This window comes from Cheilinus undulatus, linkage group 16, assembly GCF_018320785.1.
Source record: "Cheilinus undulatus linkage group 16, ASM1832078v1, whole genome shotgun sequence".
Lineage (NCBI taxonomy): Eukaryota > Metazoa > Chordata > Actinopteri > Labriformes > Labridae > Cheilinus > Cheilinus undulatus.
Window position 1 is genome coordinate 6,171,215 of NC_054880.1, and position 18,657 is coordinate 6,189,871.

At 36.8% G+C, this 18,657-nt stretch overlaps 2 protein-coding genes across 2 annotated transcripts; both read right to left on the bottom strand.

Moving 5' to 3' along the window:
• Positions 1-440: 440 nt before the first annotated feature.
• Positions 441-6,801, bottom strand: LOC121523857 (gastrula zinc finger protein xLCGF3.1-like). The gene is made up of 2 exons (XM_041808913.1): positions 6,626-6,801; positions 441-3,521 (listed from the first exon to the last, which is right to left on the bottom strand). Exons 1-2 carry the CDS (start codon positions 6,654-6,656, stop codon positions 2,386-2,388), a joined length of 1,167 nt encoding a protein of 388 aa, XP_041664847.1. The 5' UTR covers positions 6,657-6,801; the 3' UTR covers positions 441-2,385.
• Positions 6,802-10,664: 3,863 nt separating this feature from the next.
• On the bottom strand, positions 10,665-15,388 carry LOC121523819 (zinc finger protein OZF-like). The gene is made up of 2 exons (XM_041808871.1): positions 15,138-15,388; positions 10,665-13,374 (listed from the first exon to the last, which is right to left on the bottom strand). The coding sequence occupies exons 1-2, from the start codon at positions 15,301-15,303 to the stop codon at positions 12,110-12,112; spliced, it is 1,431 nt and encodes a 476-aa protein (XP_041664805.1). The 5' UTR covers positions 15,304-15,388; the 3' UTR covers positions 10,665-12,109.
• Positions 15,389-18,657: the final 3,269 nt, after the last annotated feature.

Genomic DNA, 18,657 nt, shown 5'->3' on the forward strand with positions numbered 1-18,657 from the left:
TACTGCCACTGCAATACAGAAATAAGAAATCCTGTCCATTCCTCTATAATTCAGTCATTCAGAGGTAAAAATATTTGCACACCAGAAAAATACTGCCAAATTTTGCCATTTTTCAATGTCTGCTGAGGGGCATTGAGGGAGATAATGACCGTGTTTGAACTGATAGGATATATCAGAGACTGTAGGCTAGTGGAATTATTTATTTACACTAAAACTGCTATGGGTGTTTTCTATGGATGTCAGAGTCTGGTGAAAAAATTAAAATTATGAAAATGAATTCAAATTTGCTATACATGATGGGGACTGGAGTTAAGGACCAAAAATGTAAAAGAAGTTTTTTTCTTTCATGTTTAATATTTCTAAATAAATCCAATGTCCTGAAAGGGCTTTAAGAGGGAGAATGTGATTTTTTTTTTTTTTTTTTTTTTTTGTTATTACACAAAACTTAATAGTATGTCAAAATCAGTGTTGCTGCTATTCACTGACATATCCAAGAGTGATAATCCCTGCACAAAAAAATCTGCTTTGCATTTTTCAAAGAGAAAATCATTCATTTATTTGTGTCAGAAAATGTGGCATTATGTAAATAAACCAGCATTTATAGGGTTAAAATTATGAAAAATAATTCACATCTGCTATATATGACAAGGACTGGAGCTGAGGACCCAAAACATTTTTTTTTTTTTTTTTTTTTCAGTCATTTTTAATACTTTTAAATAAACTCAATGTCCTAAAAGGACTTTAAGAGGAAGAGTTTGTTTTTTAAAGGAGGGCCTGAGGGTTAAAAGAATCAACCTTAAGCACTGAATGTTTACTTTTTTCTCGAAATTTTCTGCTGTTTTCTTCCAAAATGCTTTGTTTTGACTCTGTGTTTTTAAGTTTAAGTGTTAGTTTTGTTTTTTCTCAGTAACATGGGATACCAGTCAGGGGCGAGACCCGAAAAAGGCCAGAAAAAGTAAATATCAAACTATTCTGAAGATGTTAATGAATAAGCTACTTCTCACTTTTACTCAAATTAGGTATTGAACACAACTTAGATCTCAAAACAACCACTGTTAGAGATCATGACCGAGCAAATGTAACCGTTTCAAACATCTCAGGGATCGGTTTACAGCTTTTGAGAGATACATCACTGTTGTCTTCCACGTTTTTTTACACTTCTATTTTCACTTTGATGATAGTCAAAAAGGTGGTTTATTGTAATACTAAAATTAAAAATCTTATATTTGAGAATACCTACAGTAGGGGTGTCCAAACTATGGCCCGCAGTCCATATTTGATTGGCCTGCAGCAAACTCTAAACATCAGATGAAATATGGCCCACATTTGAACCTGAAGCTTGTGCCTGACTGTGTTGTACTTCTTGGTTTCAGCAGGCAGTACTGCCATGCTAATTCTGTAAACAAACATTTTGACAAGAAAAATTTACTGATTTGAGTTGTTTGCAACTAAATCAGAGCCACCAACTCTCACGCAATCGGCGTGAGAGTCACGCAAATGACGCTTTTCACACGCACTCACGCCACACCTCCCATTGAGGGTAATGCAATAAAAACAAAACTTCAAAAATCCACACAAAAGAAGACAAAATGAGAGAAAAACATGCATATAAATGAAAATTCAAATAAACAGAAATTAGAACTGTTGATAAATATAGCTGAGAATGTTGCCCAAGAGCAGCCAACTCTCACGCAATCGGTGTGAGAGTCACGCAAATGGCAAAGTCTCGCTCCAAGGTTTTCTCACAAGTTGGCAGCCCTGAACTAAATAAAGACAACATTGTAAAATGGAAAATATATTGGCAACCAACATAATCACAGTATTTTGATGTATAATGTGTTGATGGATTATGAAGGCTTATAGCAGAACTGGTGGCATTTTAGGGCCAGAAGCAGTAGTTGCCAGGGCTGACCAGGGCCCCATGAAATCTGTAAAATGATTGGCTTGTCAGTCATTAACTAGCCATTGAAGCATACCCAATCACTAAGTACATCTTAACCATCATATGATCGGTTTTAAAACTTTACAATTCTCAGGATGAGGCATTTAAAAGTGTCCCCTCCTTCCTTATATATTTTTATATGTGGCCCCCAGTGGAAAAAGTTTGGACACCCCTGACCTACAGAATTCAACTCTACATTGACAATCATGTAACATCTGAGCACTCCATGGAGACAAGACTCTACCAAATCTGAACCAATCCTAAGGTAACTTTGTTCATCAGTTTAAGTTTATAAATAAGAGGTTTAACACACAAAAGGAAATGGTTATACACTCAGAGAGCTCATCAACTCCATAAATATTTAAATCTTTCGGAAACAAAGTCATTTAGCTTTAACATTTTAATACAGAAACTGCAAGACTTTGCCTCTGTGCTTTGAAGGGTCACATTTGATGAGCATCTTGAGATTTGATTTGATTTTCTCCGCTCTTACTAACACATTTGTGATTCTTGACGTACTGAAGTCGAGTGAATGTTTTACCACATACAGTGCAGTTAAATGGTTTCTCTCCTGTGTGGATTAAAGAGTGTCGTTTCAGACTTACCTGATGAGGAAAACCTTTACCACACACTGAACAACTAAATGGTTTCTCTCCTGTGTGGACAACTGAATGTGTCTTTAGATGCTCATGTTGAGAGAAACTTTTACCACACACTAAACAACTAAACGGTTTCTTCCCTGTGTGGATGACTGAATGTGCACTCAGATTTTCAGGTTGAGAGAAACTCTTTCCACAGACTGAACAGCTGAATGGTTTCTCCCCTGTGTGAACAACAGAGTGTCTTCTCAGACTTCCACTTTGAGAAAATCCTTTACCACAAACTGAACAACTAAAAGGTTTCTCTCCAGTGTGGACAACAGAGTGCTGTCTTAGATTTCCATGTTGAGCAAAACTTTTACCACAGACTGAGCAAGTAAACGGTTTGTTCCCTGTGTGAATAACAGAGTGTCTAATCAGACTTCCTTGATAAGAAAAACTTTTGCCACAAATTGAACAACTGAATGGTTTCTCCCCTGTGTGGACTCTCATGTGCGTGACCATCTCTGCTTTCCAGAAAAAAAATTTCTGGCAAAATGGGCAACTGAAACGATCGTCTCCTGAATGACCTAACGTAGATCCAGAGAGCTGCAGAGTCTCTTCAGGATTAACTGGACGAAAATGACTGTCTGGATTCAAGTCTCTGTCTGCTTCTGATCCTCCACAGTCCTCTCCATCAGCTTCTGTTTTCAAAAGCTCTGTGTCTCTGCTCTCTCTACTTTTGTCTTCATCAAACTTTGAGGACTGAGGTATTTCTCTATCATTTTCTTCACTCTTCACAGACAAAGGAGTAACGGTGAAAATTTTATTATCAGCCCCCTCTGCTCCTTGAAGCTGCTCTCTCTCCTGACTGATCCACAGTTCCTCCTGTTCCTGTTTAATGTATGCTGGTTTTGGTGGCTCCTCCTGGTTTAGACTGGAGCTACTCTCCTGATCCTCAAGGAGAACCTCTTCTTCTTTCACCACCACCTGCAGGATGTCTGTAAAGAAAAAATGAACTTAAAACTTTTAAAAAAAGGCAATTATCTATTCACAGCAGATCACTGATGGCTCTACTCTCTGTATTGTTAGGATGTGTTACAGATTTTGTAAACCTGTCATTGTTTTTCATTCTTAGTCAGAGTTGTTTATTTTAGGATTTGCATTTCAGAACTCATGAAAGGGGCCTGGATGTGGATTTCAGTTCAACAGTTCATCTTGTAGAGTTCTGAGTTGCTACCCTTCTTGTGGACATTTCATTGATTTTTAGTGATGATGTTGTTACTTTTAGAGACAGGGATTGCACCATACACAAACAAGATTCTTCCTACCTCATCTAAAATATATGCATTAAAACACAGTTCTCCACAGGAGGGAGGAAAGCGGGAGAGCTTTCTGAGTCCACATTTTGATTCAGTAAAATGTGTCCTGTTTCAAATTGTAGACTCATTTCCCTTAAATCAGTGTTACTCAACCCTGCTCAACCAAAGAGCCACACTGTTGAAAAATACTAATGCAAGAGCCACAATCTAAAATGAGAAAAGTAGCAAAAATGGCTTGAAGTAGCAATAGAAATAAGTTACATGTGGCAAAAAGGTCCAAAAGTGACCAAAATGGGCAAAACTCAGTAAAGAGTGGCAAAAATTGGCAAAAAAGGAAATAACCGGTATTTAATGGCAAGAGGTAGCTTTAATGGGGAAAAGCAGTAAAGTAATAGTGAAAAGGTGCAAAAACGTGGAGAAAAGTGAGAGAAAAGAGACTAAAATGGGCAAAAAACACTCAAAAGTGGCAAAATGGGACAAAAAAGGGATACAAGTGGTAGTGAATGGCAAAAGGTAGCTAAATGGGCAAAAAATGTGAAAAAAAAGGGCAAGAAGTGGCTAAATGAGGTTGCAAAAATGGACAAAAAAGAGGAAACAAGTGGTATTTAATGGCAAAAGGTAGCTTAAATGGGCAGAAAGTGATGAAAAAATAGTGATGGGGCAAAAACGGTCCAAAAGTGGCAAAAATAGGAAAAAAAGCGGCAAAAAAGAAGTAGCAAAAACGGGCACACAAAATGGCAAAAGGCAGCTTAAATGGGTGAAACTTTGATAAAAATTGGTGAAAAATGGGGGGAAAGTGTCAAAAAATTGCAGAAATGGGCAAAAAAGTTGGAAATATGTGTATTTAATGGCAAAGACAGCTTAATTTGGTGAAAATGGTGAAAGGGCAAAAATGGGAAAATGGGACAATTAAATTTAACAATTAAAGCCTTCTGAATATGTCTGGGAAACAAAGTGGTTAATGTGATTTATTTCAGAGGTCAAAGTTTCCCTTTTTAATGTTTTCTGGGAGAATAATATTTCAAATGAAGAAATAAAAGAGTCACAAATAATCACGAAAGAGCCACAGGTTGAGTATCACTGCCTTAAAATCAAAGAGCCTCTTTTTGGTCATATATACCTCAATGTAGACAAGACCATACAACAAGATCATATGCTCACTTACAGAGGCTTCATAGCCATGCCATGACTGGTGCTAAATTTAGAGTGTTAAAAAAATAAATGAGAAGAAACTGAGGAAACCCATGTTAACATACAGCATGTCTCAGCTCCAAAAGGAGGTGAATATCATTGATCCACCATACAGTATGTGTGCTCACATCAGTTCACCCCATTTACTGGACCTTTCAGGGCTCCATCTGCCTCAGTTTCATACCTGGCCAGCAGAGGTCACTGCCCCCACATCTGTGACAGCCTGTCAAAAGCCACATTCACACCACCTGACTAAAGTACAAACAGCATTCAGGCTCTTGCAGGGTTCTTTCAGACCCTTAAAAATCTAATTGAAAACTATTTGAAACCTCAACTGAAAATTTTAATTGCACTTTTTGCCGACTAGTATTTCACAACAATACAAGGTTTATTCAAACACAGTGACTAACATAGAAAAGAGGAGGTTCTAGGGCTCACCCAGGAAATTCTGAGTATTAAACACTAAATTCACTAAATTCTGGAGACTATTTTACGCAACCGTTTGCAAGGAAATTCACAAAGAAACTCAAAATGAATGACTACTAATCAAAAAAGAGCACTACATCCTATATAAAGCTTACATTCTAGATATTTGGTTTTTAGCACAATCATTTTAAACTCAGTAGTTTCATGTAAAACAACATCATGAGACAGTGTTAATATGGCAGCTATTTTTATGTTAGTCTTAGTCTTTAAATGAAATGCACTTTAGTTTTGGTCACATTTTAGTCATTTCTACTCTTTTAGTTGACGAAAACTCAGAACATTTTAGTCGAGTTTTAGTCCATAAAAGTCTTCACATTTTAGTCTTTACTTTTAGTCCAAGCATTTATTCTCTTGCCTAAATCTGGTACCAAATCATGGTAGTGTGTTCTCTGCCAAACCTGGGGTCCCTGCTTTCTACAGCTGAGAGGCAGAATAGATACAGATGTGTTGTTTTTTGACAGATTTACCCACAGAGGAGAAATATCACAGATTTTGAATGTCTGATGAAAACTGCATTACATTTTAGTCTAATTTTAGTCATCTTGACGAAAACTATCCTAGTTTTAGTCATCACAGATCTATTTTTGTTAGTCTAGTTTTTGTCATGAAATAAAGGCTGTCGAAGAGTTTCAGTTGACGAAATTAACACAGATTTGTCAGTGTTTTCATCAGTGAATTTTAATCAGTTTAAGTATTGATAGAGTATTAATATGCAGGTTTCACATTTATCTTAATCACAATGTTTCTGATTAAATGTGTTTAAAAAGAATGACTCGATTAAAAGTAAAGTCTAGATTAAGGTATTTATTGAAAACACTTAAAAAGTCGTTTTACTTACAGACTAAGACTAGCTTTTAAATACTTCCGAAATGAACCCTCTTAGGAGCCATCAGAACCAAAACAAAGATAATTCATGGACCCAAAATTCCTACAAAATGAGGCTTTAAACCAGGAACACGTGGCTTTAGCTTAAACACTCTCACAGGGCAATCCGTGAAATCAAGGAACAAATTACTGAGCACCATATTTCCGGAAAATGTAGCCAACACTGCCACACTGCCCGTCTTGTCCCTCTTTAGCTGTCTTTCTTATCGCTTTTACTTTACCTCCATCGATGTTTTTATTTACTTCTTCCATGCTAACTGCTGTTAGCTTCCAGGCTAGCTCCGTTAGCACTCTTCTCTTTGTCCGTTTCACTCCGTTACTCCGTTTTCTGACAGAACCTTGAGGTACGTTTTAAACTGAGACACTCTTAAATTACTCTCTTTTTACGACGAATGAAAACCTGAGTGTTTAAAATCACTAATGACTGGAAATTATTAAAGCACGGAGGGCGACACGTCTCCTTCTTTTTCCTTTTAATGGCGGCTGGTCAACAACATGGCGGCGCATCACCGCCCCCTTCTGGTCCGGAGAGGATTACACATGCATGGTTTAGCAGGGGTGTCAAACTCAATCACTGCAGGGGCAGGATTTGGGATTTAGATCCAACCTGAGGGCCCAACAGGGTCCCCATTTAACCATAAAACCATATCTATGTTTTAATGTCCAGGTTTATAGGCTTTGAATTATTTGGAATGTTAATTTTTTAAAATCATGGTTTTATTTTAACCTTGACCGTTTTTATACAAATTTGAATGTTTCTCATTTTCATAAATTCTTTCTTTTTCTGCCTTGTCTTTTCTCTCTGTCTCTCTTCTTATCATTCAGCTTTTTGATTGTTCTAGTAAACTACTTTTGTGTGCATTAGTCTCTAAACCTTTTTATACCTTTTTGTCAATCACTTTTGTACAACCCTGGAAAGCACTTTGAACTGCAATTCAATTTGTTTGAAAGGTGCTATATAAATAAAGTTTAACTGATGGATTGATAAAATGTCAACCTTATTTTCACCAGAAAAGAATTATGGGGGTAACAAACTTGGCCTGATGATAAATCATTTGGAAATTCAAAAAGTAAAAATGATAAGTTTAAAGGCTCGAATCTGAGATAAAAATTCCAATTTATTAGTTCAAAAGATCAGAACACGATATTAAAGATAGATAAACAACGCTATTAAAGAGCAAATATATGAGGAGAAAGTTGAAATCATAAGTTTGAAAGGTCAAAATATGGCTTAAAGTTTTAAATTGTGTGTCTGATAGTTCAAAATATGGGATTAAAAAGCCAAAATTAGGAGTTCAAAAGGTCAAAGTATGAGGTAGAATTCAAAATGATGACTTAAAAGGTTAAAAATATGACTTGAATTAAAAAATTAAGAGTTTAAAAGTCAAAAAATGATTAAAAAAGGGAAAAATTATTAATTCAAAATGTCAAAATATGAGAAAAAATTGAAATCATAAGTTTTAAAGTCAAAATATGGGATTAAAAACCAAAGTAAGCATTTGAAAAAGTCAAATTATGAGCTAGAATTCAAAATGATGACTTAAGAAGTTAAAAAATATGACTTAAATTCAAAATTGGAAGTGTAAAAGGTCAAAATATGACATTAAGTTTAAAATTGGGAAACTAAAAGATAAAAATGTGATATAAAGACCAAATTATGAGTTGAAAAGGTCAAAGTATAAAATAAAAAGTCAAAATCATAAATTTGATACATAATCTTCAGATACACCCCAACACACACACACTCTTGACTCTAAATGAAATTGTTCTTACTCTTTACATATTATCAATGATTTGAAAAATTGCATTTCATTTTTGAGAAATTCAAATAACAACACGTTAGCATGGTTTTCTGACAGGAATGTTGGAAATAAACAAAAATGAATTATTTTAATGTTAGTAGGATCACTGAAAAACCTGGTATGGGTATTTTTTTTTAAAAATGAAGTGATAAAAACTGGTCGTAGTGAAATGGTTTGAAGATCCTTTTCAAGAAAAGTTTAAAAAAATATTTTCAGTCGGAGGTGGGCAGATACACTTCCACGCAATTGGTACAACCAACAGAAAACTACAAAAAATATTTGACCATTATACTCTTCATTTGAATATTAAAATACACGTGTCTGCTTTCCAATAAGAACAAAAGTAAGAATGTGTGTCTGAGTGTTTGCCTGATCAATTTGAAATTACTTGCAAATGTCAGGAGGAACAGCCTGTGTTTAAGTTGATGAAATGAAAAAAGTGTCAATATTCTAAATAAATAATGTTATTTTACCTCTAGAAATATTTACTTTATTTCTAATTAGGTCAATGAAGTATTACTTGTTAAAAATAATAATAATTGATTACAGTTTTACTTGTACTTATGGCACAGTGACAGCGTGGGAGCCTCTCCTCAGTGCCATAGTTAACTAAAACTAACTAAAACTCAAATTCAAAAAAACTTTAGTTAACTGAAACTAAATCAAAACAAAGCTTTACAAAAAAGAGAACTAACTAAAACTGTATACTGGGCTTACAACACTAACTAAAGTAAAATAAAAATGGAGACAAAATATCCTTAGTTTTTAGTCTTTGACACAGCCAGACTGACTGACACCTACACACAAGTCTGGGGAGTGTGAAATTACTGATCTGATTGGTTAAGACTTCACATAGTGGTAGTTTTATGTTTGGAGTTGTATTCAAACATCATCATTAAGTAATTAAAATGGTAAGTAAAGATTTCTGTTTGAATATGTTTTTTAAAAATGTATGACGCTCACTCAGCCCTGACACACTCAGCCCTAGCTCTGTCATGGGCCCATATCAGCGAAGGGAGGCAGTAAAGTTGGTCCTTCTGGAACTTTGTCCCATCTCCACTCATGATCTCTGGAGCTCAGTCAGGGTGATCATCGGGTTCTTGGTCACCTCTCTGAAGGCTTTCTTCCTCAGTTGCTCAGTTAGGCCAGGCGACCCGCTCTAGGAAGATTTTATAAACTCAAAACAAAAAGTAAGGCAATTTGTGTCTGCTACATTATTTCTTTTTTGTAACAATGTTTCTTGGTAATAAATTTTATACCATTAGAAAGCCTGTTTATTACCCTTTTAAATGGTGCCACATTTGTAGGGATCATGCATTTGTTGGATGAGCAGCAGAGCTGAGTTTATGGGTTGCGCCCATGAAAAAATTTGCTAAATTTTCTCTTCCAGTGTGTCAGGTTATGGATGCCAGCCATTAGGAAACGTTACATTTCCATTTCGTTTTGAAAAAGTTTTCCGTAAAGACGGGATCGTTTCAGGACATATCCACATAAGCACGGAACCACTGAAAACGACTGAAAGTGCTGTAGTACATATGCCAAGCCTGTAAGTGGTGCTGTAATGCTGCCACAGAAATGCACCAAAGGAGAGAAGGAGATCATAGAAAACTGACACAAACTTTCTTCTGGTTGCCCTCCAACATCTGGTATATGATGTTCATGGTGGTGATAAAGGAGCATCATTTTGCTGATAAAGTCATAATAAGCTGAGTAGCTTCTGCAGCACAAACACAATCCTGTAATTTGACATTGTTGTTTTGGCTCGATATGTGCATGCGGGGTAAGTGATCTACGCTATGTGTGATGTAGCCTAATCGTTTCCAGAAAGATGCGGTTGGCTGTCCACATGGACAGGAAACAGTAGTCGTTTATGGATTTGTACACTTTGGGACCCGGTTTCAAAAAGTACCGTTTACGGCCTCCTAAAATGTCATTTCCGTGTGGATGAAATACGGATACGACAAAAAAACTGTTGCGTATACTCCTGAATTCTTCCCCGTGTGGACAGGGCCTTAACCACGGAGTAAAAAGCCACAGTTAATTAATGTTATTTTTTGGCATAAGTTGCATGGAAAAAAAAAAATCAATGAGACATCACCTGTGGCACCTTGCTGCGGCCATACAAGATGACGGAGCCTCTGTTTGCAAAACCGAATGGAGAAAATCAGCTACAGTGCCAGCAGGTGCTACACACAAACACACATCAACTGAGGGATGAAATGCTGACCAATCTTCTCATACCTGGCCTGGTCTTGACCATGTAATTATTTCTAAATAAACCACAATAGAACTTAAAGAGGCAAAACACTGCTATCTTACAAATGTTTCACACTTCTATTTTTTTATTTATGTTTTATGTAACCTGAAAGAATGAGTTACGTCAAAAGGAAGAGGGAGAGAGAGACGTATGGGTAATCAACTGGAGATTTATTGCTATACAAAAAAAATCAACAATGTCAAATTAAAAAATAATTGCAGAAATAAACAACTCTAAATTATGATAATCACATAACGGCGGCGTACTGTGTGGAGACAAGCCTGTAAAATCCGGCCCAATCCTTACGTAGCTTTGATCATCAGTGAAAATGTTTATAAATATTATCTTTAACACACAAGAGACTGGCTACACACTCAGAGAGACCACACAGTCCAAATATATTGTGTTCCAAGGACAGAAAATTGAGTAAACTAGTCTTCAAATTACAATTTAAAACAGCTAATTTTGGACTTTGCCTGTGTATTTTATAGAGTCATTTTCTCTGCTCTAACTAAAACACTTTGGTATTCGACAACTTAAAGCTAAATCAGTGTTCTGCCATTAAAACTGCAACAAAATGGTTTCCCTTGTATGGACAACTACCACGCACATCTGTATGCAGATGAGACAGTTCTGTACTGTATTGGAGAAAATGTACCATCTGATTTTAATATGCTGCAACAGCCATTTAACATGTAACAAGAAAATTTCAATGGTCTAAAACTGGTCCTAAATGCAGAAAAAAAAAAAAATTAATGCTCTTCTCCAGATTAAAAGCAGTTGACCAGAATGATGTGAAAATCGTAGCGAGAAACACAGTATAGGTATTTTGACTGATGATAAAATGACTTTTAATCTTCATATCAATGATCTTTTTGGCCGACTTCTGCAAAAAGTGGGTATAAATAAAGAAAAATAAATAAGGAATAAATTGAACTTCCCTATGTTCTGTAGGTTTTGTGGAGGCTGTTTTCATGTCAGTCCTTGACTGTGGTGATGTTATTTACAGACACGCAGCCCTACAACCCTCAAACGGCTTGACTCTGTTTATCAGTCTGCATTAAGATTTATCACCGGTAATCCTTTTAACACACAGCATTGCATTTTATTTCGTAAAGTTGGCTGGTCTTCTCTACAAATGAGATTAAATTTTCACTGGCGCATTTTTATTCATAAAGCCCTTTTAGAAAAATTACCATCTTACCTCACTAAAACTCTCCATCGCTCTTCTAACGATCAACATCATAAACGCTCCTCTGGCCAGCTGCTTTTGCATGTTCCACGACTCACATCTGAACTGGGAAAGACTGCCTTTTCCTATTCTGCTTCTGACTTATGCAACAGTTACAGCAGCTGCTTAAGATTTACAAAGTTTTTACCTTTTGGGCTTTTTAGAAATGTTGTTTTAAACCCCCAACCTTGTGTCTGTAATGGGTTTAAGAAAGTGTGACCTTTATAGTCATTTCATCATCACCAGTCTGATGATGTTAATGCCCTGTTGTCAGTTTCTCCTCTGTTTCTATTGATTTGTATTCTCTGAATTTCTTCTGTAATTGACTCGACATCATTGTAAATAAGGGTGCCCCTCAATGATATCTTGAGTATAAATAAAGGTTGCTTCTAAAAACTTTTTACAAACTGAACAACTAAACTGTTTCCCTTGTGTGGACGACAGAATGTCTCTTCAGACTTCCATTTTGAGAAAAACTTCTTCCACAAACTGAACAACTAAACGGTTTCTCCCCTGTGTGGACAAGAGAGTGCAATGTCAGACTTCCATTTTGAGAAAAACTTTTTCCACAAACTGAACAACTAAATGGTTTCTCCCCTGTGTGGATGACAGAGTGCTTTCTAAGACTCTCATGTTGAGAAAAACTTTTACCACAGACTGTACAACTAAACTGTTTCTCCCCTGTGTGGACAACAGAGTGTCTCTTTAGACTGCTATGTTGAGAAAAACCTTTACCACAGACCGAACAACTAAACGGTTTCTCCCCTGTGTGGATAACAGAGTGGTTTCTCAGACTTACATGTTGAGAAAAACTTTTACCACAAAATGAACAGCTAAACGGTTTCTCCCCTGTGTGAGTAGTGGAGTGTATTTTCAGATTTCCATGACAAGAAAAACTTTTACCACAAACCGAACAACTCAGTGGTTTCTCTCCTGTGTGGACTCTCATGTGCCTCACCATCTCTACTTTCCAGAGAAAACTTTTCTGACAAACTGAGCAGCTGAAACGTTTTTCTGCTGAATGACGCAACATGTGGTGTTTTAAATTTTTCTTGCACAGGTATGTTTTACCACAAAATGAACAGCCCAGTAGATTATCTCCTTGGTGCTGCTTCTGCTGTGTCTTTTGATCAAAGTCTGGAGCACATTCAGAGTTATCTGATGCATTTCCTGTGTAAAGTTTCAAATCACCTACACTTCCATCTTTGGTTTGCAGATGATTTAAACCTTCCTGAGGTTCATCACTCTCCTCAAAATCAGCACTGTCATCAGTATCAGATTCAGAAAGGTCTAAAGTCTCACCAGGAGTAACTGGATGTAAATAACTGTCTGCCTTGAAGTCTCTGTCTGCTGAGGATGCTTTCCAGCCCTCTCCATCAGCTTCTGTTTTCAAAAACTCTCTGTCTCTGCTGTCTCTACTTTGGTTTTCATAAAGCTGTGAGGTCTGAGGTTTCTCTCCATCCGCTTCTTCAGTCTTCACAGCAACAGGACTAAATGTGAACACATTAATATCCTCCTCCTCTGCTCCTTGAAGCTGTTCTCTCTCCTGACTGATCCACAGTTCCTCCTGCTCCTCTTTAATCTGTGCTGCTTCTGATGGCTCCTCTTGGTCCAGACTGGTGTTCCTCTCCTGATGCTCACAGAAAATCTCTTCATCTTTCACCACCACCTCCTGGATTTCTGTGGAGAAAAAACAAACCCATACCTTTTTGAAAAAGTACATTTCTGCCTGGAGGAAAAAACTGATTGCTCTACTTTCTGCATTAGTTTTAGTCAACAAAAACTCAAAACATTTGAGTCTAGTTTTAGTCCATAAAAAGTCCTCACATTTTAGTCTTTACTTTTATTCCAAACATTTGTTCTCTTGCCTAAATCTGGTACCAAATCATGGTAGTGTGTTCTCTGCACTCTGTTAAACCTGGGGTCCCTGCTTTCTACAGCTGAGAGGTAGAATAGATACAGATGCATTGTTTTTTGAAAGATTTATCCACAGTGGAGAAATATCTGGGATTTTGAATGTCTGACGAAAACTGCATTACATTTTAGTCTAGTTTTAGTCATCTTGATGAAAACTAAACTTAGTTCTTGTCAGTTTTGACCATCACAGATGTATTCTTGTTAGTCTTAGTCTAGTTTTTTTCATGGACAAAAAGGCTAAAGACAATTTGTTTTAGTCAACGAAATTAACACTGCTATTTCACCACCTTTTCCATCCATTTTGCCATTTTAACCCATTTTTGGTTCTGTTTTAAAAGAGAAAAGGGGTGTACATTTTGAAAAAGGCTATATACTATGGTATACATAATTAAAAAAAAAAAAAAAACATGTGCTGCTTTGATAAGAGTGGTTATAAATAAAAACACGATTATCACATTTTTACTTTTACAATGGACCATGATTTTGCTCCCATCTGGCTGGGCCCCAGAATGCTCTCCCCTTTATCCCCACTTATGGGACGGCCTTGCCCACAACAGTCCATGCAGATTAGGGCTGAATGATTGCGACCTAATATGCAATTATTCTTGGGTTAATCTTGTGTATTTTGTGACAAATTCATGAATTGATGAAATGATTTTTGTTAACCATTATAAAAAAAATCTGACACTTGAACGTTTGCATAATGTGCATAAAATCTCTGCCACTGCAAAAAAAAACTCATTAAACTGGTATTTTGACACATTTTAAGATAAAGAAATATTGCAACTTCTGTGATTTGAAAATTGCAGCAGGCCATATTGAAACTAATTGGCGCACTAATGGAGATCATGGATACAGCATTAGCAACCCTAGACTACGATTTTTGGTGCGTTCCACTGGTTTGTCCTAACTCGGATAACTCTACATCTGCATTCAAATACAGGGTTTGGGGACTGGGAAAGCCACTGCACACACAGGGATAACGTGTATGAAGTCAGGCTCAGACTGCTTTGGATATGTGCACAGATGTAGCAAACAGATGTAGCAAACAGATGTAGCAAACAGCGTGGGGTCCGTCATGCTTCTTCCCGGGATGTTGCAGACTTTCTGAAAGGGGATCATAGAGGCCACTTGACCATGATGCCAGAGGTCACCAGACTTGCTGAACTTGCACTGACTGTTCCTGTAACACCATGCAGGTCAGACAGGGCGGTCGTTCTCCGGCCTGTGGCACATGAAAACTTTATCTGCAGTCCAGAAGGGGAGATGCATGATCAACCAATGTTAAACTACTGAACTGTCATGAGACTGTCCCATGGAACAAGACTTTGTTGTGCTGAAACATCTGCGTTTCTTGACAGCAGTCATGGAAGACTTCGAGCTCCTACAGGACAAGTAACCTTAGCATAAACACTCATGAGACCAAAGAACACATTATTTAGCTCAATATTTCAGTCAAATTCAACCAATGCTGTTTAATTTCCCTGATGCTGTTGTTTTTATTCTTGTCACACTTTTCTATTTACCTCCGTGGATGTTTTTCTTCAGTTCCTCCATGCTAACTGTTGTTAGCTTGCAGGCTAGCTCCGTTAGCACGCTTCCGTCCAAACACACTGAAGCTCCGTTTTCTGACAGTCTTGTGGTTTGTTCCGCACTGAGACACTTGATAGTCTTCCCTCCTTCTCCGAACATAAACGTGAGTGTCAGATAATATGGCACTGATGTTTAGAAGTTAATAAACCACAGAGACAGGGCTGCTTCTTCTCCATCTTCTTGTTTTCTTCTTCTTCGTCTGCTTCTTCCTCTTCCGATCATGGTCGGCACACAAATTGTAGGAGCATCACTGCCACCTTCTGGTCCGGAGTTCGGGTCTGAATTGCATTTTTACCTTAACCCTCGTGCCCTACTCGGGCATTTTTGGCCATTTTTCGCAATTTTTTTTTTTTTTAAATTTGTGATCATTTTGTCAGTTTTACAGCTTGTGGCATGAATTTTTACAGGAACTTTTCTTTCTAGTTAAATTTTTGAAATCCAGCATGTTTTACTCTTAAATGTCGTTCATACTCTCTCAATGAATTTTGTACCCTCAGGACACATTTGAGGACAAAAATGTACACGTACAAAACACTGCCATTAAATCAGCATACATCAATATTTGTTTCTACCTTTTTCATGAATCTCTTAAACAACTTCAGACTTGCTCAAAACTACCAAACATTCAATAATTCTCAGAATTGTAACCCTTTTAAACTTAAACAAAACTCTCCATAATATAAGGGGCAAAAATACAAGAATTTGTTGCATGGTCCTATAATGAGTAAATGGTTGAATCTGGTGGAATATGGTTAGAATGTCAAATTTCACTACACTTCTTCACATTGAAATGCTGCCATTAAAGAATGCATGATTTTATACTGCAATGACAGTGAGATTAAAAAACGTGGCTTTAATGGAAGTCAATGGGGGCATTTTTGCCTCGAAGGTGTCCAGAGGGTATTTCTGACATTACTTAAAATATATTAATGCAATCAGATCAATTTTGCTGCTAATCTTTGACCCATCCAAGACTCTCATCAGCACCAAAGCCCCATCTTTCTACTATTTATTATATGGAAAACAATTCACTTTTTCTGTTTTTAGTAAAAAAAACAATATTTCAAATAATCAAACTGGCATTTAAAGGGTTAAAATCTTGAGAATTATTAAATGTTTGGCAGTTTTGAGCAGGTCTGAAATTGTTAAAGCGATTTATAAAAAAAAAAAAAGTAGAAAAAAATACGGATGTTTGGGGATTAAATGGCAATTTTTCTGTATGTGTACATTTTTTGTCTCGATGGTGTCCTGAGGGTAGTAAATTTGAGGAGGGCAAAAGGGTTAAATTCTTTTAAAGGGATATTCCAGCACTTTGGGATTTTAAAGATAGTGGTTCTCAATGTGGGAGTCGGGAACCCCTTGGGGGTTGTGAGACACTGAGAGGGGTCACCTTCCAAAATACAAGGAATTTATCAAAATGATTTGAAATTGTATATTTTATCAAGTTTTACAAAAAGACATGCATAAAATTAGTTGAAAGTAAAATAAAATCATGGCCATTTGTTGAGATCTATGTTGAAATAAGATTTATCTTTTAAAAAACATCCTCAGAATGTAAGTCTGCACTCCACTACTCTTCTATTTCCATGGCTGTGTTCAGCAACGCTTCAACTGCCTTCAGGCACAGTGGGGGTCCCCAGTCTCTGGCATTGTTATTTAGGGGTCCCAATCTGAAAAGTCTTAGAACCCCTGGTGAAAGGTACTTGGCAATAAACACCAGAGGTTTCAGTGTGTTGCCCTTTTAAGCAGGACGTGCTGGGAGAAGCTAGACCCCACAGAACTGCTGAATGGACTGACAATCTGGCATACTGGGAATTTTCCAGCCAGGCAGACAATTTAGGGTGGGTATGATTTATCTTGGCCTTTTTTCAGTAAGCATTAGTTATTCTTTATAATGACTGTTTACTGACCCAATCACGTCTCTTAAAGGTCCGATTATCTGTGCAGGATTAACTAATACACACACATTGATATATATACAATTTCATTATATACATGTTTATATACATACATATATCTTCAACATGCCTGGGAATACAATTAGTCAATCTGGCACATTTACGTGTCCATGTTCATTCATATGCACTGCCCCCTAAAATTAAAATAAATAGATACATAAATAAATATTGTTACTTAATTTTCTTTTATACATTTTTGCACAGTTTCAGGTGCGATTTCTTCTACTCTGCATGACTTCATGAGCTGCTATAATTGTTAAAATGTAAAACACTGACCAATGAGATTTACTGGAGTAGAAATATAAAAACCATCAAATATCAGTAGAGTAGCAGCTTTTCCTGAAGCATTTAAAATCAAAATTTGTGTTTAGTCACACTATTCTGATAAATTTCCTCATCAGTAATCTGTAACTTCACTGTTGAAAGCCAATTGTTTTCAGGCAGATATTCTTTAAACCAGGAAGATCATATATAGTCCAGTGAAAATTATATTTTAAAATTATATATTTTCTTAATAAGTGCATACATCGGTGCATCTTTATTAGTAGGGATGCTATGTCCGCCAAACTCACTTCTGATAACAAGGTAGTTATGTCCAAACAGATGGTGCATAAGCACAACCAACATTCAGAGCATCTGAGGTGACCTTCTTGTTCACTGCAGAGAACTTAAACATGGTTGTGCTCAGCCAGGGGCTTGTGAGTATTACCACACTATTACCCTAAGCAACTGTCTAAAATGGAGAGAATCCAGGACCTCTCCAGTAGTTTGGGTCCAGAACCAGAGCTGTGCGCGGTTAGAAAGCAATGAATCATTTTGTTAGAAAAAAAATGTGAGCTGAAGTATTTGAGGAGCAGTGGTGAGTCTTAAAGTCATTCTATATTTTGCACTAAAAGATCAAGCATCAGAGCAGCATTTCTTATATCTGACATCTTTAACCCCTGAGAATTCAGGGTAAAAATTAGTCAAAATCTCCTATCCAGGAATACCCTCATTAAATTGAATGCTTTGTTTGAACCATCTGGAGTAAAAGCACTGACAAGGTGTCATTTCTTGTACTGACACCTTGGTAATACTCTGAATTTGTTTTTTCCCAAACTGTCAGATTCACTGTAGCTGCTACTAGTTTTGAGTAAAACAGCAAAAAATAAAGTTTCTTCCCATCTGAATTTGTATAGGGAAACAGAAGCCTGTAGATGACTGTAGCTGGGACTGTGCTGTCATAAATAAACAGCTGTTGGGGGAGGGAGGATACCTGAAGAAATAGGAAATGGGACTGGGGAAGTCCTGGATGATGTCCATGAGGAGCCAAGGTTGGTGCCAAACCAACATATGCTCCCATACCTGGCCTTTCATTGCATATGGACTTATTCCAAAACAAATCATGTTAGAATTTTAGAGATAAAGCAACACAACACTGTCACTTCAGTGATGCTGGCATGTTTGTCCAATCTTGTTTTATGTAACTTGCAAGAATAAGTAAAGTTGAATAGGA

What these genes read in the sequence shown, in the direction of transcription:
- LOC121523857 (XM_041808913.1), bottom strand. Translation starts at nt 6,656, where the DNA reads ATGGAAGAAGTAAATAAAAACATCGATGGAG. An exon ending in AAATAAAAACATCGATGGAG is followed by an intron (nt 3,522 to 6,625) that starts GTAAAGTAAAAG and finishes TTTTCTTTACAG; the next exon opens with ACATCCTGCAGGTGGTGGTG.
- LOC121523819 (XM_041808871.1), bottom strand. Translation starts at nt 15,303, where the DNA reads ATGTTCGGAGAAGGAGGGAAGACTATCAAGTGTCTCAGTGCGGAACAA. An exon ending in GAAGAAAAACATCCACGGAG is followed by an intron (nt 13,375 to 15,137) that starts GTAAATAGAAAA and finishes TTTTCTCCACAG; the next exon opens with AAATCCAGGAGGTGGTGGTG.